The sequence below is a fragment of the Chelonoidis abingdonii genome, chromosome 10 (assembly GCF_003597395.2).
Source record: "Chelonoidis abingdonii isolate Lonesome George chromosome 10, CheloAbing_2.0, whole genome shotgun sequence".
Taxonomy (NCBI): Eukaryota; Metazoa; Chordata; order Testudines; family Testudinidae; genus Chelonoidis; species Chelonoidis abingdonii.
In genome coordinates, this window is record NC_133778.1 from 44,244,896 (window position 1) to 44,270,897 (window position 26,002).

The window sequence follows — 26,002 nt, forward strand, 5'->3', positions numbered from 1 at the left end:
TTATCTGATAGTGGAATGGAAAAAGCAACGGTTACCAGCTGCAGACAAGTGGTAGTGCACATTTTTGTTTTGCTGAAAGTCCTTTTTCAAAAGTCTTTATTCCAGAAAGAACTTCCTAATTCACCGGTATTACTTCAAATGGTTAACCTAAGGCTACGCTTCTCATTAGATAGACAATCCTCTGAAGCAAAACCACCTAGGGGCTGATATTTTAGCACTACTTGGTATAAATGACTCTTTCCTGCTTAAGAAACTCTCTGATCATTCCTAATACCTTGTATGGAAATCAACTTCCGCCCTCCCGCTCACTGACAAACAAGGACCCGCTATCGGCCCTACGCCCCCCAGCTCTGAACACCTAATAGGACAAATCAACACGTCTGGCTCGTACCCCTTGTTCCCCAGGACCGCGGGGCTCAGTGTTGTGCACTTGTCCCCTCATGTCGGCAGGCCGAGTTCCACCTGCCCACCTGGGCCCTGCCTGGGGCTTGCCCTGCCTGCCCAGCGTCCCCCTCCACTTCCGCGACTCTCACAGACCCCGCCAGCCGCGCTCCGGTTCGTCCCCCTCCCCCGACACAGATACCCGCCTGTCTCCAGCTCCGCCCCTCGTCCCCAGCGCAACTGTCCAATCAGCACACGTCAGGTTCCTGAGTCCGCCCCCTACAACTATCTAATGGAGGCTGCTTTTTCCCCATGGCTCCGCCCCTTCTCGTGGCGAAACAGCCAATGGCAATGTGCTCCCGCCCCATGCCCCAAACGCTGTTCCGCGTCGCTCAGGTTACCGCTGTGGTAGCTGCGGGTTGCGGCTGGTGGCTATGGAGCCCGTAGCGCAGCGGGTCAGTAATGGTGGCCTTGGTGCCGCGTCCCCCAGAATCTCGGCCGCGTCTCTCCCTCCGCGGCCAGCGGCCCTGCTCCCACTGCCCGGGCCGGGCCTTCCTGGGGTGGGGGCGCTGGGGCTCGACTGTGCGCCGCCGGGGAGCGCAGAGGCGGCAGTGGCTGCGGTGTTTGGTGTAGGCGGGGCGGGTGGGCCGCGCGCAGTCGCTGAAGGCGGTGGTCGCGCGCCGGACCAGTCCCTTGTGTGTCACAGTAACGCTTCCCTTTCAGGCGCTGGTCAGCTACTACTGCCAGGAAGGGTACTTCCGTCACGTCCAGGTGGCTGCTAACCAGGCGCTCCAGAAGTTTGGCAACGACCCCGTGTTCCTGTTCTACCGCGCCTATGGCATGATGCTGGAAGGTGGCTGACTGCTTGTAGTTGGAGCTTTGTTAAAAGTTGAATGGGAAACCATCAGCTTCAAATCTAGGCCACTTCACTAACCCTTCCCCTGAGACCCGCCACCAGTTCCTACGGTTTTACAACAATATTTTAAATTCTTTTTAGTGCTATTATTAATGACTTGAATTTTAGGCCCCGGTTGAAATCAGGGTTCCCGTGTGCTGCGAATGTAACAGACAGTCATTGCTCCCAAGAGTGCATGAGCTAAATAGATAAGATCAACAAAGGTGGGAGATGAAACAGGTACATAGCAGTAACTTGTTTTAAAGCTTTCTTGTTGGAGCCTGTTTTCTTTGTTTAGCTAGTCAGTCCAAATTGTGATCAACTGGAATAATTGTTATATACTTTGAGTTCTGTGTTATGGGCCTTTGTTTAGACTTACTATTACTAGACCTACTTGTAAGTAGGTTTTGGAAAATGGATTAGCAAAAAAAAAAAAAAAAAACAGTTGGAAGCACTCCACCTGTCCTGAACTCATGCCAGTCTGTCTTTTTGCAATAACAATTTCCTGTTTTGTTTTTTTAAAGCGTGTTCCTCCTCCTGTTGCAGACATAGAAAATGTTGGGGAAGGGGAACCAGTGCCCGAAGTGCAGTAAAAAGCACAATATAAAATGAATAAAGCAAGAGTGTGCCAAATTTTTGGACAGAGGGCCACATCTGGGTGGGGAAATTGTATGCAGGACCATGAATGTAGGGCTGGGGCAGGAGGTTGGGGTGCAGGAGGGAGTGTGGGAATGGGGTGCGGTGTGTAGGAAGGGGCTCTGGGCAAGCGGTTTGGGTGCAGGAGAGGGTGGCAGGGGGTTGGGGTGCAGGAGGGGGTGCATAGTGTGAGAGGGGGCTCAGGGCAGGGGTCAGGGTGCAGGAGGGGGTTGGGATACGGGCTCCAACCTGGCACTGATTATCTCGAGCAGCTCCAGGGTGGCAGCAGGGCTGAGGCAGGCTCATTGCCTGCCCTGACCCCATGCCACTCCTGGAAGTGGCCAGCATGTCTGGCAGTGGCGCCTGGGGGTGGGGTGGGATGGGCTGCTCTGCCATGCGCTGCCCTTGCCCGTGGGTGCCACCCCCAAAGCTCCCATTGGCAGCAGTTCCCCGTTCCTGGCCAGTGGGAGCTTGGAGGGGGCAGTGCCTGCAGGCAAGGGCAGCACAAGGAGCCTTGTGCCTCCCACTGTGTCCTGTCCCCATCTCCCCTCCCCCCCGGGGTGCAGGGATGTGGTGCTGGCTACCTCTAGGAGCGGTGCAGGGCCAGGGAAGGCAGGGAACTTGTCTTAGCCCTGCTGCACCATGGGACTGGCAATCTTATGGGCTGGATTGAAAGCCCTGACTGGCCAGATCCAGCCCATGGGCCATAGTTTGCCTTTCCCTGAAATAGAGGGTGGCTTTCACCTTTGATGACTAGTAGAAATAAAACAATACCATCTCCAGGTTCTCTCAGTATTAATATGCTTTTCTTTTTCCTGTTACTGTGTGGCAGATGTATGCCTGGAGTACACTAGGATATTAGGTCAGTATAACTACATCAGTTGAGGGTGTGAAAAATCCACAACCCTGAGTGATGCAGCTAAATCACCCTAACCTCCAGTGTAGACAGTATAGAGAATTGTCCTGTCAACCTAGCTACTGTAACGCTGCAGCATTTTAAGTGTAGACAAGCCCTTACACAAACAAGTGAAAATGATTGTGAATAGAGAGGTTAGCTGTACACAGAATAAACAAATTGAAAAACAATTTCTTCAATTACTTTTCAGGTAATTATATCAACAATAGGGCTGTTGATTAATCACAGTTAACTCATGGGATTAACTCAGATAAATTAATCATGATTAAAAAATGTATTGTGCTTTTAAACAGTAGTCTACCAATTGAAATGTATTAAATATTTTTAGATGTCTTTCTATATTTTCAAATATATCGATTTCAATTACAGCACAGAATACAAAGTGGACAGTGCTCCCTTTATTTTTATTACAAATATTCACATGGTAAAAATGACAAAAGAAATTCTTAAATTCACCTCATACAAGTACTGTAGCACAGTCTATTTATCCTGAAAGTGCAACTGGAAATTTAGTTTTTTGGTTACATAACTGCACTCAAAACCAAAACAAAGTAGAACTTTAGAGCGGACAAGTCCACTCAGTCCTATTTCTTGTTCAGCCAGTTGCTCAGAGGAACACTGAAAGGACATATGAACCTTTAGTGCATCTGGCATGTAAATATTTTGCAACATTGGCTACAACAGTGCCGTGCAAACACCTGTTCTTGCTTTCAGATGACATTGTAAACAAGAAGCGGGCAGCATTCTGCAAATGTAAACGTACTTGTTTGTCTGAGCGATTGGCTGAAAAAGAGGTAGGACTGAATGGATTTGTAGGCCTTAAAAGTCTTACATTGTTTTATCTTTTAACATAAGGTTTTTTAATACATAATTATACATTGGTAAGTTCAACTTTCATGACAGAGATTGCGCTACAGTACTTGTTTTAAGTGAATTGAAAAATACTGTTTCTTTTGTTTTTTTACAATGCAAATATTTGTAATAAAAATAAATATAAAGTGAGCACTGTCAGGGTGGATTTGATTTAAATCACTAGTCAGGAAGACTCAACTTAATCATGGATTTCTACATAAAAGTGCATTCTTGTTGGTTGTTATAACCTCAGTACACCTCTACCTAGATATAACGCTGTCCTCGGGAGCCAACAAATCTTACTGCATTGTAGGTGAAACCGCGTTATATCGAACTTGATTTGATCTGCTGGAATGCGCCTGTCCCCGCCGTGGAGCGCTGCTTTACTGCATTATATCCGAATTCGTGTTATATTGGGTTGTGTTATATTGTGGTAGAGGTGTACATGTTCTTCACAACTCAGAGATCGATGTAGGTTTCATTTTTATAAGGTACACACGACATTTTTAAAGTGATTTGAAAACTTTTCAGGTTAGTTTTACAGCTGTATCAGAAAATGAATTATTGTTTGTTGTTTTGTTTACCTAAGGTAATTGAAGCAGTTCACCTCCCAAAGACTTCATAAATTTCTCTCCAATTCAACAGGTTAATCATTAATATTTGGAGGATTTTCTTGCCAGGCTGTATTAGGAGGAGAACATCACCAGACAGACATTTACATTGTTTTATTTAACTATTTTTCACCTCTATATTTTATTTTATTTAAAAACATTTTTGCTGTTAACAAGCATGTTATCTCTGGAGACACAAATCCACACTTTGAGAACTGCAAAACTAAGCATCTCTGGTATCTTCTAGACTAAGCACTGAGTCCCATTGAGTAGATGGAAAGATTAACCTAAATAATCTATACAGAAGCCCCTGAAACCTCATAAAACGGGGTCCCTAATCCATGAACTATTGGAACTCATTTATAAAACTTTTCTCAGACATTACATGAATATATTGTCTCATACTATAGAATTAGAATTTGTAATCCATATTCAATGATGAGATATCTTTGAGCTATAATGTATTTTAATTAAAACTGTCTTTAGCTAGGTTTCTTCCTTAAAAGCATTTTATCAAAAAAATCTTTTAATTTTGAAAAAATAATTGATTTTTTTCTATCCTGAACACTGTTCACTTTGTATTCCATGTTGTAATTGAAATCAATATATCTGAAAATGTAGTAAACATTCAAAAATATTTAAATTGTTTTCTATTGTTTAACAGTGCGATTAATATTTTTTAATCACTTGATAACCCTAATAGTGAATATACTGGACAGTTTTAATATATGAAATGTTAATCATAACTGTGGCAGGTAAAACACTTTCAGAGAAGCATGTTTTTTGTTTTTATTTTAAATAACTGTATCCCTTTATCTCTTCTTGTATTCTCTAGGTCATGTTCAGGAGGCTATCCGGGAACTTGAGTCAATTAAAAACAAACAGGAGGTGTCCCTTTGTACAATAATGGCACTGATCTATGCCCATAAAAAGAGCTCTAATCCAGGTATCTTAATTGAAAATACTGTTTTTTTCTGTTTTACATAGTCTTATAATATTTGCACTTTATAAAACTGCTGGCAATCTAACCTGCAAAATATAGTTGAATCTCAATTAAACCAAAATGCATGCTTTAGCCCTACACATAACTGTAAATTTAATGCTATAACTAGATGAAGTTTGACAAAACTATATACAGAAATATCCACTATATAACACATAAGGGTGTATTTGCAGACAAAATATTGAAAAGTTGCCCAGCTGTGTTTCTTGACATTTTAAAAATCTCTCTTCCTCTTAAGCAATGGCCATCTGATTAAGGCCTCCACTCTCCTGGCTGCCTCAAGCCTTTGTCTTTTATTGATCTCCGGATCTTCTTTACCGTTGCCAGCCTCTAATTCTTCTGCATCCAAAAGGACAGTCCAAAAATATTTTTCCTTTTCAGAGGATATGCATTTCTTATTTCCCTGTGTAGCCTCACTTACCTTATAGTTTCTACTGCCATCTTCAGTTCCATTTAAAAACATTTGGGAAGAGTTCCTTGTCCTTGCCCTATCCATTGGACTGTGAATTAAGATGACCTGACCAATGAGTATTTGTGTACATAAAGTATGAAGGATAGAGTGCCATTGAAGTGATGGGACTGAAAATTCCATACTACTACATACTCCTATCCAAGTTCTCCCATCTTATAAAAAAAACTTATTTCTGGAGTTTATGCTACATGAAAACAATCCTGTTAGGCTTTTTATTTTCCAAGAGGATATAGTGTCTTTCATGCATTGCTGAAGCATATAGTTGCTGACTTTCAATTTAGCAATGATCAAACGATATCTTCCCTCGTGTTACTCACCAAAGCAAACTCCAGGGTGCTGGAATACAGTATTTAATATATACCACAAGGTGCATACATAATGTTGACTCACTTCTATTGTTTCCAGTGTAAAGTTGTTTAGAATATTGAAGTTTTGCAAAGACTATCCCAACCTCGCACAAATGTTTTAATTATTGTCTTTCCACTAATAGCTTAAGCATTGATCATATTATACAGAATAGATAACAACAATCATTAAAGTATTACCACATAAATATTATTAAAAAAATTTTTTTGTACTCTTTGTAAATTAAAAAGAGAAAAACATAGATTTTTGCAGTGTAACTTCTAACTAGGGAACTGGAATGGGTTCAGAACTCCCAATCCTGATTGGAAGAGTTCCCTCCCTTTATCTCCATGAGTTATAATAGTTACAGAGTCTTCCAGGTACAGGCAATTTTGAAAAGCCAATTTTGGTAAGGGCAGGTGCTTTGTATTCATGGTCAACTTTGAAGGGCCATTTCATTCTGAAAAGTAAATTTAAAAATAGTATTGTGTGAACTTCCATATTTGTGATCTAGAGAGCAGAGGAAAGATGTAGTGTGCTCATGGTAGCCTTTGTTGCTTAGGAGATGTGCTACAGTATTCTGTAATAGTTGGATTTTCCTGAGTTCTGAAGGTTTCATGCACAGCTATTTTGTGTGTTGCCTTGCTATAGTCCAGGCAAGAGATGACGACAAAGGCATGAATAACTGAGGCTATGTCTTTGTTGATCAGGATAGAGTGAAATCTCCTAACCTGTTGGAGATAGTAGAAAATATTACTCGCAGTAATTGTGATGTGAGCTAAAACATCAATGAGGAATCCAAGAGTATTCCTAGCCTATGGACTGATTTGACCAATGGTGGGTGTAAACCGTCAGCTAAAGGAAACCACAGTATGGCTGCAAATTGTTCAGAATGCTTTCCTCTGTCACCTGTTTTTGTCAGCTTCAGCTAGCTGTTCTTTATCCAGTAGCTGATCTCATCCAAGCTCTATACCATCTTAATCTAGTGGTGTGTTATTATCGGGTAAAGGACTGCTGACCCCAAGTGTCTACTCAGCTATGTTTAACATCATAATGTGAACCCCACAAGCCTAAGTGTGTAGACCTGGGCTTTGAGGCTCACTACTGTGGGATCCTGCTTGCTGTGTAGACGTACCTGAAGTGATTTGCTACCCTGTATAGCTCCTTGGGGTAGGATTTGTCAGCCTCAATGGAGGGTAATAGGAAAGTTCTGTTTGCCTGTAATGCAGCCTCTCATAGGCTTTGAGGAATTGGCCATGTTTCATCCTGTTTGAATTGGCGTTTGTCATCTGCCATAGGTGGAAACTCAAAGACCCCTTTTTTCATCTGGTGCAGGGTATTAGAAATGCAAGGACGTCTGTGTGCGCAGTAGGGAGCAGGGGCCATGTGTGAGCCAATGTGTCAGTGGCCAAGGCCAGTACAGATTGACTGGGTCCTCAACTCCTTGTCCTGTGGGTGAGATGTTATTCTTTAGACAGCTTTCCCTAGTGAGTCATCATTTTATACAAATTTGTATGTAAACTGGTGTAGTGTTGTCGTCTTGAGTTGGCCACATAGCTCAGTGCTGTAAGCCTTGCCAAATGGCAGAGGAGTGAAACTTCAGTGTTGCTATTTGGGCAGTAGTTATCCTGAGGGGTGTAGTTGTTAGGTGTCCTATCAGTTTTATGCTGTTGCTTGGGAAAACCTGGAATAGTAGTGGAGGAAAGCACTGATATTTTTTTTATGTGAAGGACCCAAAAATTAGATCGGAGAAAGGCAACAGTAGTAGAGAGATGCTTCCTAACAGCGGCCAAGAAGTTCTGCAGAGAAATAGTATGGTGGAGAACTCTCCACTCCCCTACCCAGCCTTTATAGCAGCTGTGAAATTCTGGGTAGGGAAGAAGGGACAAAAAGCTTCTTCTCTTGTCCAGCAGCTAGAGATGGGTATTACTTTAAAATTACCGCTCAGTTACTAGATAAATAGTGATAATAAAAGATGTACGTTGGCTCTTGTTTGGGGGTTCCATTACCTTTGCAGAAATCTCAGCAAGTAAGTTTGCAGAAAACTTCTCACCGGAGCATTGCCCCTAATGCCTTGCTAATGCTGCACCTTGAGCCTAGTCTTTTGTATCTACCTTTGGAAAACATGTTTAGAGCTCCAGCTAGTGGGTGAATACCAGAGTGTTTGGCAGTGTGCCCTGGGATGCCACATTTATGCGATATCTGCTCTTATCTTACCAAGGTCATTGTACAATATGATCAAAATTTAAAAAAAGAATTCCCGTTGTTACTGGCTATTTTCAGATCGAGACGCTATTTTGGAACTGGATGCTAAATTGAAGGAACAACGTAAGACTGCAGGACAGCAGGCCTTGTACTTTGCAGGGTTGTTTTTATGGCATCTTGGTCGTCAGGACAAAGCCCGTGAATATGTTGACAGAATGATCAAAGTTTCTAATGGTAATAAAGAGGTAACTAGTCTTTTATATATGAAATATAAGTATAGCTATCTGTTTATAAAACTAGATGTCCTAGCCCTCCTCTACATTGAGTCATCCTTTAATGTAACTGGTGTATACTATAATATTTCAGTTAATGCTGCAAACGCATTTTTTTGTGACTGGTACTACTCACAATTTGTGAATAGTAAGCTGTCAAATCTCTTTGATCCAGTGACTGAAAAGCAAGGTCTGCTGTGGCCAACAGAAATATTTAATTAAGTAAATACATTTATCTTCAGGAAAAATAAATCTAAATGGCTGTGTATAGTTGAGGCTTCTGGTTCTTGGTTTAAATGTTTACTGGAAAATGCTACCTGCCTTCCATTAATGTTGGGACTTTCCAGAAATATTTATTCAAACTGAGAACATGAATGGAGGGTCCGCCAGCAGAATGCAGATTGCCGGCACCAAAGCATGGAGCGGCTGCTAAGCATCATGGATCGCCAAGCGGACTTGATACAGGCGCTTGTAGCAGTACAGGCAGAGCACTTCCATGTCATGTCGTCCCACCCCCCCGACCCCTTCCCAAACAGCCCTTGTCCCAAAACTTTTTCCCTTGTGCCCTCATGTCACTGCCAATCCACTTTCTACAACATCCGAGTTCATATTGCCCCAGCTGCCTCCAACACCTGTAGCTTCACCACCCAGCCCTGCAAACTATGACCCTTACCCATTGCACTCAGCCCCCATCCCCATGCATTTTAGCCACCCTGAAGTGCAGCACTCATTGCATGGCACTCCAGACAGGAAGGCTGAGTATGATAACAGGATATACGCAAATCTGTGATTTGCCCTGTTCCCCACCCCGCCCCCATCCCTCGTCCCAAACAGCACAGGTGTGTCATGCCCTTTCTGTTTCCCAAGCAGTTGTGTTTCTTTTCAATAGATGAATTTTATTTTCAATAAATGAATGTTTTGGCTTTGAAAACATTCTTTATTATTGCATTAAGTAAAAGATACCGTAGCTCAGGAAAGCAACAGGCATTGCAAGTCAGGGCATCATATGTAGCAAACACAGATTCCTGCTAACACTGGAACCACTTTACTTCACTCCTGTGCAGGGCACCAAACATTACTGGTGGCTTTCAGCCTCAAATTGCTCCCTCAAAGCATCTCTAATCCTTGCAGCCCTGTGCAGGGCCCCTCTAATAGCCCTGCTCTCAGGCTGTTCAAATTTAGCCTCCAGGTGTCAAACTTCCGAGGTCCATGCTTGAGTGAATATTTCACCCTTCACTTCACAAATGTTATGGAGGGTATGGCACGCAGATATAACCGTGGGGATGTTATCATTGGCCAGGTCCAACTTCCCATACAGACAGCGCCAGCGGCCCTTTAAATGGCCAAAAGCACACTCCACTGTCATTCTGCACTGGCTCAGCCTGTTGCTGAACCGCTCCTTGCAGCTGTCAAGGCTCCCTGTGTAGGGTTTCATGAGCCATGACATTAAAGGATAAGTGGGGTCTCCAAGGATCACACTAGGCATTTCAACTTCCCCTACGGTGATCTTCTGGTCTGGGAAGAAAGTCCTAGCTTGCAGCTTCCTGAACAGGCCTTTGTTCCAAAAAATACGTGCTTCATGCACCTTTCCGGACCAGCCTGCATTAATGTCAATGAAACACTCATGGTGATCCACAAGTGCCCGGAGAACCATAGAGAAATACCCCTTCCAATTTATGTACTCAAGGCTAGGTTGACTGGTGCCAGAATTGGAATATGTGTCCCATCTATCACACCTCTGCACTTAGGGAAACCCATTTGTGCAAAGCCAGCCACAATGTCATACACGTTACCCAGAGTCACAGTTCTTCTGAGCAGGATGCGATTAATGACCCTGCAAACCTGCATCAACATGATTCCAATAGTTGACTTTCCCACTCCAAACTGGTTAGTGACCGATTGGTAGCTGTCTGGAGTTGCCAGCTTCTGGTTTGCAATAGCCACCTACTTCTCCACTGGCAGGGGAGCTCTCAGTCTCGTATCCTTGCACTGCAGGGTGGGGGCGAGCTCAGCACACAGTCCCATGAAAGTGGCTTTTCTCATCCAAAAGTTCTGCAATCACTGCTCGTCATCCCAGACTTGGATGACGGTGTGCTTGTTTCCTGAGCCCAAAAGTGTTCCAGGGTGGTGAACATGTCTGGTAATGCCACAAGCAATCTCATGTCATCTGAGTTATGTGAGTCGACGTCATCGGACTGCTCGCTGTCAGTTTGTAGCTTAAGGAGTAACTTGACTGCAATTTGTGATGTGCTGGCGAGATGTATCAGCATATTCCTCAGGTGTTCGGGATCCATTCCCGCAGATGAAAGGGAAGACAGAGTGCACAGTACAAAAAACATGGAAAATATGGCACCAAAACTGGACGGAAACACAGGGATTGCTGGGATGTGAAGCGATGCATCACAGGGCGTTGGGACAGGATCCAGAATGCCCTGTCCCCTCCTCCCCCTTCTCACAAGTCACAGGGCCAGAATGTGCTCTGTGGGATAGCTGCCCATAATGCATAGCTCCCAGTACCACTGCAAATGTGACCATGCCAGTGAACACACTGCAGCGCTTTCCCTGCTGCAGTCTCTGAGGGCTGGTTTAACACAGTGCTCTACATCTGCAAGTGTAGCCATGCCCTAAGTGTTTGGGTTGTGTAGACTGTGATGTGTAATGGAAGTTGGTTGCCATCATAACTACTGAGAAGCTGCTGTCTCTCCATATCTGAACTTGTATCTTTCCTCAGAAGATCTCAGAGTGCTTTATAATGGTGGACAAATAGGGCTATACCCATTTTTTCAGATTGGGAAGTTGAGACAAGGATACAAGATTACATAGAAAACCATTAGCAGTGGGAGGAAATAGAATTTACATTTCTTGAGTCCCAGTTGTTACCTGCTCTAGCCATTGCCTTTCTGTTATAAATCCACTAGAGCATTCAAATGGACTGAGAGATGTTATAGACTGTTTGTTTATCCCTGTTTGTTCGTATGAAATATGTTAAAATTTACTTCACTTATTACCTTAAACCATGAACTCAAACTGAATTTTGCTTTAAGGGATTGATTTTGAAAGCTTGGCTTGATCTCACCTGTGGAAAAGAAGCTTATATTAAAAAAGCTGTGAAATACTTTGATGAAGGAATGCAGGATGGGAATGACCCTTTTGCCCTGCTGGGTAAGGTGAGTTCATTTTGTTATTTTAACACTTCCACGGTGCATTTCAAAATATTTTCTGAACATTTTATCCATAGCACCTCAGTGAAGTTGGAAACTATTACAAGGATACTAGAAAGAGCCGCCAAGTGATTTGCCCAAGATCACAGAGGGAGTAATTGGGAATAGAAATCAGAAGTTGCTGCTTTGGTCTTTTGTGCAAATAACTAGTCTGTGACATTCCATGATCTGGGGTGATAATGTGTCAGCTGTTTTATGTTATAACAAAAATACCTTGGATGCTTTTCTAAGATTATGTAATAAAGAACAATTTTCTATAGGGCATGTTAAACATAGTTAAAACAAGATATGAAAATAAACTTCATGTTAAGTGTTTCTTGTAATGGGTGGCTAACATTTCTGTAGCTCTTAACCGTAGATGGCCTACTTAATATAGATTTATCAAACTACAACCCTACCTAGAAATGTCATCCAACAAAGCTACATCATTAGCATTATTAGGCACCTGCAAACCATGCAGTCATAAGGGGCCCCAAGACATTTGCCCACCTAGCGTCAGCTGCTCCATCCTGGAGCAGCTTTGTACAGCTTTGGTAGCAGGATTGTAGCCAAGGAACAGAATTGTACAGCTTTGCTAGCTTGCTCCAGCTCTGCCCCCTGGCAGCTTTGGTACTTGGGCTCTCCTGTCCAGTCCTGTAATGTTCTTGTTTACCCAACTGTGAGTCCCTTGACCAGCTTGGAGAATGCTCTGCAGCCAGAGGGGAGGTGGCGGGTAGGGAAAAGGGGCCACTTGACAGCCAGGGAGCGTAAGGGCCGGAGCTGCCAGGAGCCCAGGACTAGCCAAAGCTGGATATTGGGGGTGCCTAGACAGTGAAGATCCCAACTGGGAGCAGGAGGTGGGCACAGTAGGGGAAAGGGACAGGCTTTGGGGAACTCACCCCCTGCATCCCTGGGCTTGTCCTGGTCCTCCCACTGCCTCCACCTTCCCAGTCCCAGGTAAGGGCTCTGAAATTGAGCTTTGCCAGAGGCCCCCACAGGACAAACACTTCAACTAAACTACGTACAGTTATTTTAAGGGTATCAGAGATTCATAGAAATATCTGCTCTGGCTATAGATGGGCACAAGGGGGCACAATTGGGTCATGATGAGTTATTGCTTCAACTACTGTAAGGTATTGGATTCTTAATTATGGATTTCTATATGTGGATTTGTTTCATAATCTTAACATCCCTGTATTATAGTTCTTGTCCTTTTGATTTCCTTTTTATTTTTTCTGTGGTGAACTGTCTATCTGAAGCCTACAAACTTTAGTTTAACTACACTGAAGTCTAAACTTCAGTTAGTGAATGAGTATCCACTTATGCACATTTATGTGTATTTTAAGTACTTGAGCGTGTTTAGAATATAACCTTCTTATTCCCAAATTAAAACTTGCTATTGGATAATATGCTTTTCTGCCCACTAGGCACCATCCTAAAATGTACGCTGTGGTCTAAATATGATCACTGTGACCATGTATTTTAATACAAGCACACAAAAGGTGTCTTAGGCTATTGCATTTATTTAGTGAACTAACTTTTGCACTTTGAGGAAATCACTTAAAAAAGTAAAAGCAAATTTTGTATCATTCTGCACTCCTTAGGGAATTCTGCACCAAAAAAATCTGTGCACGTTTTAAAATTCTGCAAATTTTATTTGTCAGTAAATAGATGTGCAGGCTCTAGCATGGTAGTAGGCAGAACAGGGCACTGGCTGCACGGAGGAGGGAGATCACCCTGCAACCTGTGTGCTCTCCCTCCCACCCTAACCCATGGTTCTCGGACCTCCGTGGTGAGGCTGCATCTTACCCAGACTCGATGCAAGGGTCAGGCCTGCCCCAGAAACCCCCAGGGGCCCTACCCCTCTTCACCAGACGCACCAAGATAGCGAGGAAGAGGGGGAGTCTCACACACGTGCCCAGCCCTAGACCCCAATCCAAATTTGAGGCGGCAGACTCAGCCCAGCAGGATCCAAGCGTGGAGGGGTTTAGTGTGGGGGGGATCCAGACATGGGGTGAGAATGTTTCACACAGAACCATCTGGGTGCAGGTAGCGCAATGAGGGAGTCTGGGTGCAAGTGGGATCTGGATGCACAGGGGGTTGTTGGGAGGGTTCTAGGTGTGGGGGGAATGGGGCTCTGTGGGAGGGTTCTGTGTATGGGGGTGTGTCTGGGTTGGGGGGCAGAAGTCATTTTTCTGTGGGAAAGCAAAGGAATCTGCAGGGAACATGAACATGTACATAGCGGCACACAATTCTCCCAGGAGTACATTCTAGTTGAAGTAGATATTTGTCCACATCACACAATCATCTTGCAACTTGGCAAAGTTCAGCACAATTAAAAAGATGCAACTTGTTTCTGTCTAAAAATTTTTGTACCAATTATAGTTGCAAGTAATTCGAAGGTTACTATAACTGAACTGTTGGTAGGAAAATCCCATAAATAGGCTGTTTTTCAGTTAGTCTGCTTTCTGTATATGACAGCACTTTGTATACAATCAGTTTCAGTCTTCTCTTCTCACCAATTTGGCTTCAATGGGGCGGCAATTGGGCACAACAGTCTAACAGCGTGTTGTCCATTAATTTCTGCCTTGTTGAAAAAGCCCTTGTAAAAGCAGAAAAAAATCCAACTTTTTTAATGAAGGAATTTTAAAAAATATTCAGAATATACTATTAAGAGAGTGCTCTATCAAAAACTAGATTTCTTTTTAAAATAGTCAGTTTCTAAAACCCTTAAGTTGACAGTGCCCCTTGAAATCTTTGCTGAAAAGTGGTCCAAGATTATTGTGCATTGGCAAGTTTGCACAACACCTGACCATACCGCTGTATGTCTAACTTCAGCTTTTAATCCTTGACTTTCATGTGCTCTAAACGGAACCAAGTAACCAAAGGGGGAAAAAAATCTAAAAATGTTTGTGAAATAACTTAAAATTTGATGCATATAAACATCCTTAACACACACAAACAATCAAATAATACTTCTATTAATACAGATCTTACATTTATGTGAAATGGTAAGATGTCAGTTGATCTAAACAGATATTACATCATCAATACATGAAAATAAAAATACTAAAATATGAGAGCCAGATGTATCTTTTCACAGATAATTGAGGGCTATACAGTATCCCCCAACCATTATGAAATGCATGGTCACATATATAAAAACAATATTCATGTTGCTTTAATACAAGAAATTACAATCTGCATTGTCCTTTAGTCGTTCGTTTTGTTTAGGTAACTGGTAGTATAATTTTTGTCTTGGCCACCTTTTTTTTTCCCCCTCTGACAATGTACAAATAGTCATCTGGCCATTATCAAGAATCTATTACTTTAGAAGATTGTTTTCTTTTTGCAAAAGAACTTGTGGTAGAGAATTTGAAACAAGATTGCTTAATGATCTACAAATAAATAAAAAGAACATTAAATGTCATAAAACTGTACAATAATGTGCATATATGTTAAAGGTATGCATGCAGGGAGGAGGTTGAGACTTACCATATTCTGACTTCAGTCACCAGTATAGTTCATGTTGGGTCATAACTTAAAGCAGTAGCTGGAAAGCCAGGCTTTCTGCAGATGAGTCTCCAATAGAAAGAGGAAAAAAAATCAAGATAATAAGATAGATACCACTCTTACTCTAATTAAAAAATATAAAACTATGTTTGTGTAGTACTTATCTTCAGACTGCTTTGAAAACACGAATCCTTACAAGAGCCGTGACACACAAGAGCTGATTGTCTTCAGGTGAACTCCCACGTACTCTTTGTCTTTAAGCGTTTCTAGGCATTCCACAGCCATTTCTGTTGCTAGCAGGGCAGCTGACTAAGGAACCAATCCTTGGTCATATGGTAAGAGAACATTTAATATTGCATCAGACCCAGTGAATGCATCATAGTGCTTTGGAGTAGGAATTTGTATCTTCCACCTCTTAATATGAAAGTTAATAAAGTTGTATCTATCCTTTAAATCCATCTATGTGTCTGTCTTCATTCTCCTGTGTATCCTGATCAGTAACTTTACTGCAGCGCTGCAGTTATATCTTTATAAAGGTACTTACAAAAGCTGCAGCTTTTGACTTGTCTTTCTGTTTACACCTTCTGTTATGCTTAAGACTAGAGTGAAAATATTAGTAAAGGGAAGAATTTCCCTCTTAATTTTTTTTACCAGTGTCTGTATGAAAATACTTGTGAATCTTGACACTTTTGCAAGAGTTGATAGGACCTCTTTTTTCCTCTCACTAGGCACAGTATTTTGAGGTGCGCCAAAATTATTCAGGAGCTTTAGAAACTGTGAACCAGATAATAGCAAATTTCCCAGACTTCCTTCCTGCTTTCATAAAGAAAATGAAACTACAACTAGCCTTGCAAGACTGGGAGCAAGCAGTTGAAACAGCACAAAGGTTCAGTATACATATATGTCTGTGGTGTATCTTTGTTTCAGTTGTTAAGAATATTGGGAAATGCACTTGTTGGGTTTGCTCTTATAGGGATTATTGATGATGTAATAATGATAGGACAGGAAGGGACCTCGAGGTCGTGTAGTCCAGTCTCCTGGTATTATCTAGACCATCCCTGACAGGTGTTTGTCAAACCTGCTTTTAAAAATCTCCAGTGATGGAGATTCCACAACCTCCCTAGGCAGTTTATTCCAGTGCTTAACCACCCTGACAGGAAGTTTTTCCTGATGTCCAACCTAAACCTCCCTTGCTGCAATTTAAGCCCATTGCTTCTTATCCTGTCCTCAGAGGTTAAGAAGAATTTTTTCCTCCCTCCTCCTTGTAACAACCTTTTATGTACTTGTACTCTTGTGTTTAAATATTTTAAAACATTTGTGCCTGTCTGCTACCAGTGAAATAATGTGAGATAAGATTAAGTAAATTAACCCATATCATGTTACACACTTATGGTGTGTGCATGCTGTCCAAACTTTAGAAAATTTCTGTAAATTTAAAAGTCCCACATCTTGTTATATGGGAAATACCAGAATGCTATATTAACTTAAGCATCTTCACCTTTTTGTGGTAGGTTTGAAGTCCGTAAACTTTCATTATGGAAATGTGATCACAACTCCATATTTAAATTTGTAATCCCAGTTATGATTGTGATCCCCCTCTAAATTTAAAACAAACAAACGAAAAAGCTAAAACGCCTCTTTTACAACTTCACTGTGTCATTGGTGCTTTCTTGCCTAAAAAAAAGTTTTAGTGGGGGAGAGTTGTGAGGTGGTTCTGACAAGATAGGGGGAGAAGTTTCATAATTTTCATTTTTGAGATGTTTTCTAATGGCTTTTTTTGTAACATTACATCTCAAAACTGGCTTGGCTTAGGAACCCCAATTCATTTCAGTCGCTAATCTATAATGAGTACTAATGCCAAGATTACAAAACAGATTCTCAGGACCCTATAGCTTCCTAAATCCATATGTAGGCACCTTCCTGATTTTTCACCCAGCTATTCCCATTGTGGAGTTAGAAGCTTAACTTTAGGCTCCTGGTTTTAAAAGTTTTGGCCAAAAGTATAGGTATTCTTGTTTTGTAGGATAATTTGAAGTTCATTGCCGCTGGGAGATCCACAGCGACTCAATGTTTTTATTTATTTATTTATTTTTACAGTAGATACTGCCCCTCCCAGGAGCCCCCAAAGGAAAAGACCTTTAGTTCAGTCCTCTGAGCTTCTAAGTCTGCAAAGCACTAGTGTTGATAAGCCCTACTTAAATAGCATGCAAAGACAGTTTGTTCAGATCTCAGCCAATAAAACTTTAGAACACTTTATAAGATCGGCAAGTGGGAAACTTTTTCCTGTGGCATTAATAATATACTGGCTCCTGGCTATGATGATGTATTATCAGAAACTGGATGATATGGCCCTATTCCAGATAAAGGGGAAATTCAGATAATGAAGTGTCTATTACCTGTAGTTTGTATAGTAAAAACTATTTGAAAATCATTAAATATCTGCTTTTTTTTTTAAACCCCTCTCATTTATGGTTCTAACAGAATTCTAAACTAAAGTTGTCATCTGAGTATGAAAATATTCTTATCCTAAAATTCTTCTTAAGTCAGCAAATGAAAGGGACAGTATTGAGATAAAAATGTATATTAATATATTTGTTTATAACATAGTTCCAGTGTTAATGGTCTCACTTCACATCGTGTGCACTTTAACTTGTTGCATTTGTAAACCTGAACAATTAAAGTTAAGTCCAGTTCCCCTTTAGATTTGATTCTTAAAACTCCAGAAGAATGTGTTAAGTATCAGAGAAGTAGCCGTGTTAGTCTGGATCTGTAAAAGCAGCAAAGAGTCCTGTGGCACCTTATAGACTAACAGACATTTTAGAGCATGAGCTTTCATGGGTGAATACTCACATCGTCAGATGGGTAGTCACCCATGAAAGCTCATGCTCCAAAATGTCTGTTAGTCTATAAGGTGACACAGGACTCTACAGCTTTTAAAGAATGTTTTAATATCAAATGAGCTGTTTCTGTTGGAATTAAAAAAAAAAGTCTTTTTTCTGCTAAATTGTTTAAAAGCTGGTCTTTACACAATAGAAATTTTGGTGAAATTGGAGTTAACATGTCTCCCTTATAGGAAATAGCAGATCATAAAGCAAACTGAATCTTGATTTTCCTTAGGCTGTTGCAGAAAGATACTCTTAACTTGGAAGCCATAAGGATGGAGGCTCTACATTTTTTGTGTAGGGAAGGTAATATACCTGAGGTGAGTCTTTGTATAGCACTTTTTTAAAGCATCTATTTGAATCATTAAAGCATTCAGTGATTGAGGTTATTGTACAGAGTACAGTATTTTGAGCAGTTTAAGCATTTTATTAATGGAAAATGAAAAGTGATGAGATCTTGCTAGTAATTCTATACCTTTCATCATCATGTATTTTTTTTTTTAATAAGTTGTGTGGCACCAAAAGTCCCTGCTACCTTTTTCTTCCTTTCCGGGGTCCCTTCGTTTGGATACGTGTGTATTTATAGCACTGTTCAGCTCCTTTGAAGAAACTTCTAAAAATTCTATTTAATTCTTGTAAGAATTAAATACTTTATATGCGTTATGCCTTTTCAGATTTTTAGAAGAAAATATGCTTTCACACAGCACAAATCTGAATAAATTAAATTGATACAAAGATGCTAGTAAGTCTATATTAAATACAAAAAGGTTTAATGACATAAATGGGAAGTGTTCATATATTTCATATATTTCTCATTTTTTAGAGAAAAATATTTTCATGCTACTAGCACAATTTAAAATAAATAATTGCGTACGACTACTAGCACATTTTAAAGAAATTAAATGGTGCGGACTTAATGGTGCATTTTAATATGCTATGATGTATAATTTTATAAAAGAGCACATGATTTCCCTTCTGATTGGGAAAAGCCCACCTGCCTCATTTGCTAAGCCAGACTCCCAGAACTGGGGTTTCTGAGATTAGTCCTGCAGTAGTTGGTGGGGTTAGCTGCTTTTCCCTTTGCCTTTTTTTGTTTTATATATACATAACTTCCTTGGACAATAATGAAAAGGGGATTTTATTTTTTGACTACAATTTCTAAAAGGAGAAAGATATCCTGTGGAAGTAGAATTTTGCAAGAGTGATCTAAATAAAAGCATCATGAATCGGTTCATAAGTCTGTGGACATTGGCACATCTCTTAATAATCAGAGTAGTTGTGTCATATTAATTCCTAACCATCTTTATTTTATGTGAAAAGATATCATCTTTTACTGGTCTGGTGCGTAGTCACAGAGCTTGTGGAAGTGTGTAACTGTAACATATCAATACAGCCACTAGAGATTTTCAGAAGCTCAGTGAAATTTTGTTTAAAGTTTTAAAGTGCAAATTTAAGATTTTGGGACAAATTTTCAAAAGCAACTAAGTGAGACTTAAGAGCCCAAGTCACTTTGAAAATGGGACTTGAGCTTCTAAGTCAGAGGTGTGCAAACTCTCTGGCCCAAGGGCCACATCGGGATTGCGCAACTGTATGGAGGGCTGGGTAGGGAAGGGTGTGCCTCCCTGGCCCTCACCCCCATCCGCCCCCTCCCACTTCCTGCCCCCCTCAGAACCCCCAACCCTCCCTGCTCCTTGTTCCCTGACTGCCCCCTCCCGGGACCCCCGCTTCCTATCCAACCCCACTCTTCCCTGTCCCCTGACTGCCCTGACCCCTATCCGCCCCCCCTGGGACTCCCACCCCCTATCCAACTGCCCTCTGCTCCTCATCCCCTGACCGCCCCCTCCTGGGACCCCCGCCCCAACAGTCCCCCCAGGATCCCACCCCTTGATCCAACCCTCCCTGTCACCTGACTGCCCTCCTGACACCTATCCACATCCCCACCCACTGACAGGCCCCCTGGGACTCGGACTCCCACTCCCAACCCTCCCTGATCCCCATCCCCTGACTGCGCCCCCCCGAACCTCCACCCCATCCAACTGCCCCCTCCTCCCTGACTGCCCCCAGGACCTCCGCCCCCTTACCAGCAGCAGGAGCTCGCAGCCACGACACTTGGCCAGAGCCAGCTGTGCTCCCCATGCTGCCCAGCAGCAGCGGCATTCCATAGCGCAGCCCGCGTGGCGGCATGGCTGTGGGGAAAGGGGGACAGCGGGGGAGGGGCCGGGGACTAGGCTCCCTGGCTGGGAGCTCAGGGGCCGGGCAGGGTGGTCCCGTGGGCTGGATGTAGCCTGCGGGCCATAGTTTGCCTACATCTGTTCAGTTTGCCTACATCTGTTGCCTACATCTGCATCCCCTTAGTTCTTCTTCAAGTTCTTGCTCATGTCCGTTCCATACGAAGTGTGTGTGCACTGCGTGCACAGTTGCTGGAGATTTTTCCCTTAGCTGAATCCATAGGACTGACTCTAGCACCCCCGGCAGTTGTGCATGTATGGGCTGATACAAGGGACACTGCCAGTGCCACATCCTCTAAGTTCATTCTAATCACATGTGATCGTTGTTTGGAACGATCCCTGTTGCTCTTGCAAGGCTTCTTTCCCAGTGGTTTGAACTTTGTACTCTATTGTGTAGTTTGAGAGTTAGTGTATATAGTGGTCCTTGTCGTCGAGGTACCTTGTGTGGCAAGCCCACGCCAGTAAGTGACCTGCACTCTAGCTATCTAAAGTGCCTTGGAGAAACTCATGTTAAAGAGAAGTGCCAGTTCTGTAGGGACTAGGGTGACCAGATGTCCCTATTTTATAGGGATGATCCTCATTTTTGGGTCTCTTTCTTATATAGGCTCACATTATCCCCACCCTCGTCCCAGTTTTTCACATTTGCTGTCTGGTCATCCTAGCAGGGGCTTCAGACTTGAAGGAAGGCAAGATGGTGGCCAGGACCTCCTTTCAGACAGCTCTGAATGTGGCCGACTCAGCAACCAGAACAATTGCATCAGCGGTCACCGTGAGGCACTGTTTGTGGCTCCAATCGTTGGGCCTCTCTAAGTGCAGCAGTCTAAACAGGACCTCCCCTTTGAGGGTACCTCCCTATTTTCCGAACAGATGGACTCCAAGCTTCACGCCTCAAAGGCTCAAGGCCCATGCTTCGCTTCCTTTACATGCCCCTGGCTTCCAGGAAGCATTTCAGGCTTCAGCAGCCTTCCAGATTTCCAGTGCCTTCCAGGCAGGAGTCCTACAAAAGAAATAAAAATATAATGCAAAGCAAATTCTTACTTTACCAAGGCTAATAGGTTTAAAAGCAAAAAGATCTGTCTCACCATAAGCTGCAATATGTTTCAGAGGCTGCATCTCCTTCCAGCGTGGGACCGTTCCCCCATGTACTTCAGTTTTTTGAGAGTTGTTGATGTCACGATCAGAAAGATGGGAGGAGAATAGGGGTAATGAGACAGTTCCCCCACCGTCCCCTTGTAGTCCAGTTCTTTGTGCTGAAAAAACCCTTGCTGAGTCACAGTGAGAGGCAGTTCCATTGTGTTCATAAGCTCCAGATGGTCCTTTTAGAGGAATTGTAAATTGCTTCTTTTCAACACCTCCCTTGTTGGAGGATGGCCACTTAAGGATTTAATAGTTTTCTAAGACCTGTGTTCAGTCCTTGGTTGTCTCTGAGAAGCTAGTCTGTGGGCATTCCCCAGAACCATAATATATTTGAGTAACATCATGAAGCAGAACCTCATCGTTTTAAACACAGTGTTATTACATACATGTTATCAGGACAACAATATTCAGCAGATTGAGTTTTCAAATGATACCTCAAAAAGCATGTTTCGTGTAAAATATATCATAACTTTATAAAAGTGATGAACATGGGTAGAGGGTGTCAGTCACTTAGTTGCTTTTGAAAATTATTTTCCTTTATCCTTCTGCTTTATAGTTTTAGAACCATGTATTATTCCAAATCTTTCAGTATAGATGATGTTTAATTATTCCTCCCTAAATCTTTTGTACTCAAGGTAAAATTGCCTTGTAGATAAGAAGCTCAGTGTGATTTCTGGAGGAGTATTTTAAAAATGTACATTTTATTTTATTTTTTTTGATGTTTGAAGAACACGTCTGAGAAACTGTTGATCTCTCTTCTGCTTCCAAGCTGATTTTATTTACTGGTTCTTGAAATAACCTGCCTTTTAGGTGTAGGAATAAATTTTCTGTCCCTTTGCTGCCACAGCAGTTCCAGAGTATTTTTTTTGACTTCTATATAAAAGTTATTTCCAATACTTGAAAACATGTATTTTCTTGGGTTGAATTATTAAGATCCTTTTATATCTTGGAATAAGGCTCACAGAATGTCATGCTACTGGAGTTTGTGATGTTCTTTGAGGTATTGTGTTCCATATTGATCATAGTGTTCCTTTCTCTTAGGCTACAGCCAAACTGAGAGACCTTATTAATGCATTGGACAAGTTGGAACCACATAATCCTCAACTATTTTGTAAAATGGCATTAGCTTTCAGCAGAACAGTGAGTGTACTTTTTTTTTCCTTAAACAAAGTGCAGATAATTGATATAGATCTTGCTTTTGATTTTTGGTAGTAGGGATGGTGTGTCAATTAAAAACATTACTTGGAGAGAGAGAAAGTGGGTTGATTTGTTTAACTTGGTCTCTATATTTGAAAATTCACTGTAAGGGCTGAGAAAAGAGACACCTACTAGCCAGTCATTTTCTCTGCTGCTCACATGAGTTCTAAATAGCAGTGAAGCTGAACAGCCTCGTTAATTTCATACTCTTGCTTCTGCTTTTGTTTGGTAAAGCCCTGAGCCATGGCAATGCCATTGGAGTACTCTGCAGACTTAGGAGGACAGCACTGAAGTGAATTACATTTGAAAGAGTGTGTTTATAACAGTAAGGGCTAAATATGTAACTTTTAAAATGAAAGCATAAATTCTGCATGGAAAGCTTGGGTCACAGCAAACACCAGGAGGAGCTTCCCATTTGCTATTGGAGAATAAATTTCATTTATAAACTTCTGGATAAGTGGATGATGGTTAATATGATGCGGCCAAAAAAATACTTAGTCTACCAAATTACCTAGTCTCGGTAGTCTACCAGAGGGAGAAACAAATGCCTCTAGGTAAAGTATAAGCTTGTTTTCATAAGATTACTCAAATAATTGTACATTTCACAGATTATTTGTAAATTACTTGCTGTTCACCAAAGCCTTTGTAGGGAGCATCTATTCCATTTAATTGTAATAAGGGAACGAATTTTACTGACAGGTTATAACTCCTTAAACACCTCATTTATCTGTAATAAATAATGTGTCCCAGCACCTGTTGTCAGCATTGCTTACATAGAACCACAAATATTAGAAAAATCAGTGCAGGGTAAGTTAGTCTTTGTTAGATATCTGAGGCATTGAGATGCTACAGGAACGAGTGGTGGTATAAACCTGAGAACAGATTGATCTTTGAGAGTTCTCTCACCCGTCTGTAGCCAAAAAAAAACAACAAGATGACAGTAGTATTTTACTTTCAATTATTGGTTGGTATAATATCAGCATATTATCCAATAGTTTTGAAAACTGGGTGCTCAGTTTTAATCTCCTAAAACTAACTCCCATGCACAGGAATATATCAGAGATAAGTGATTACAGAAGATATGGTATTTTTGCTCCTCCATCCTTGAGATAAGTGAGGACTCAGTGTTCCTATTTAAAATCTAATGTGCAAATTCTTTTAAAGATTCATTGTAACTTTGAGTGTTGTTTTTTTCAAAATGTGGTGAAAGTGGTTAAGATTGAAAGCTTTCAGATGTAAAACTCTTCTAACTTTAGTGTGGCAGGAACCACCTCATCCTTCAACAGACACAGATCTTAGTTGAAAGAGCATTTGACATGGCATCCCATGATTCTGAAATTGCTACAGAACTTGGCTACCAGATGATTTTACAAGGGAAGGTGAAAGAGGCTTTTAAATGGTACAAGACTGCTATGGTGCTTGATGAGACAAGTGTTTCTGCGCTAACAGGTATGGCATGAGACTTTTTCTATTACTTACCATTTATTAAAAGGACACAGACAACTTAGAAGTACTTCTCTCTGATTTGTTTTGTCTACTGTTGTTACAGATAATGCATGAAATTACTTATAACAGAAAGATTAAAGCTTTATTTTCAGTTTATTTTCTCAGAGCATTTGACAGCACTTTATTGCGAATTTCACTATTTTCTTCATAGGGTCATTCCTCCTGTTTGGGTGGGTCTTTCACTCCTCAACAGGAGAGTGAGAGAGGTTTTTTAAATAAAATGGAATTTGAAAAAACACAGTGGCAGAAGGAATCAGGGAAAAGTATATGCTTTGTAGTGCTTTCAATATATTTTTTTTAACTGGCTAGATTTCAAGTTGATAGCATTCCTTTAACTGGTTTTTCTATTGCTCTGTAAGCTTTTGAAAAGATAAAATCATCTTTGTAACATTAATGGGTAACCATAAGATGCATGTTGAGGAGACTATCTCGAATCCTTTTGCAAAAAGCTTGTTCTTTTTTCTAATTTACAGCTGTTATGTCTTTGAGAAGAATTACAACCGATGCAATAAATGACTTGTGTGTTTAAAAAAAAATGCTAGAATTCGAAATTTCTTTGCTTTCATTGGTTGTTGCAAGGATAACTCTGACTAGAGAAGTTATTTCACAAATCAAAAACATTTGGTATACAGTATTTCCATGAGGAATAGGATCCTCTTAAAGACTGCAAGACTAACAAGAAACTCCCCTTTCATATATCCTATCGACAATTTTTTGTGCCATCAAAAAGCAACTGCAAGATACTGGTATTGCTTCCATGCCAAGAGGGACTGTTAAGTGATATAACTTGATAGTTGAAAATGTTTGTTCAGGTTTGCAGAAGAAAAAAGCAGCTTGAAGAGGCTAGTTAGGTTGAGGGGGAAGAAGATGTAACTTGTAATTGATGACTGAAACCAATAACACTTTTACTACTTGATGGTCTTTATTTTTAAAATGTTCTTTGACTCTTATTTTCTCGCTTTGGTACAGTGAAGTTTTGTAATAATTTCACACAATGTTCTTGGCTCTATGAATCAACAGAACAATATATTTTTAGATTGGAAATGAAATATGTATTAGATATTTTTAATTATTTTTGTTAGTGTTAGTCATGTGATATACTTAGTCCTTTTTATTTATTTTAAGGGGTCAGATTCTTATATGGCCTCTCACTGAAGTATATGGCATGACTCATGTTTGTACAGCACATAGTCCAAACAAACCTCAATTGTGGTTGTGGCCTTTAACTGCTACTGCAGTACAAAAAAATTAGTAATGAAAGAGTTTGTTAGAATTTGTACTACACTTCCTTTTGGCACCAAAAGCTATCAGGTTTTTGTGGCAATCCTGATACTGAGCTTAATCCTATTTTTCTTCTTCGAGTGCTTGCTCATGTCAATCCCATTCTAAGGGTGTGCATGCTCACGTGCAATGTCATTGGAGATTTTTACCTTAGTGGTATCCATAGGGCCAGCTGTGGTCCCCCCACCTTGAGTCCGTGCTCTTTCGTCGGTATATCAGGCACCACCGGCCCTACGCCCTCTCAGTTACTTCTAACTGCCTGAGGTGGTTAGTTGGAGCACCTTTCCTTGCACAGCAAGAGCTAGCAGTTTCTTCTCTTCTGACCTCAAGGGCTTTGAGGCCTTAGGGCCTTGTAAGTAGTTTATTTATAGTAGTTAGTGCGAAGTTAGTTCCAGCAGGGACTTTGCCCCAGGCAGTCCATGCCCCGGTCTCCAGGGTTTAAGCCCTGCATGGACTGTAACAGTCATGTG

At 41.4% G+C, this 26,002-nt stretch overlaps 1 protein-coding gene across 2 annotated transcripts in view; it reads left to right on the forward strand.

The window, feature by feature from the left end:
* The first annotated feature begins 761 nt into the window (after positions 1 to 761).
* The window catches only part of TTC21B (tetratricopeptide repeat domain 21B), an 87,657-nt gene continuing 62,416 nt past the window's right edge, over positions 762 to 26,002 (forward strand). The window contains exons 1-9 of one of the 2 annotated variants that reach the window (XM_032770920.2): positions 762 to 836; positions 1,105 to 1,516; positions 5,127 to 5,237; positions 8,395 to 8,561; positions 11,633 to 11,755; positions 16,030 to 16,187; positions 18,419 to 18,503; positions 22,590 to 22,688; positions 24,002 to 24,194. In XM_032770920.2, the coding sequence (XP_032626811.1) occupies positions 5,198 to 5,237; positions 8,395 to 8,561; positions 11,633 to 11,755; positions 16,030 to 16,187; positions 18,419 to 18,503; positions 22,590 to 22,688; positions 24,002 to 24,194 (865 nt within the window). In that variant the 5' untranslated portion in view covers positions 762 to 836; positions 1,105 to 1,516; positions 5,127 to 5,197. The remainder of the gene's footprint in view (positions 837 to 1,104; positions 1,517 to 5,126; positions 5,238 to 8,394; positions 8,562 to 11,632; positions 11,756 to 16,029; positions 16,188 to 18,418; positions 18,504 to 22,589; positions 22,689 to 24,001; positions 24,195 to 26,002) is intronic. The other variant, XM_032770919.2, reaches the window with a different exon arrangement.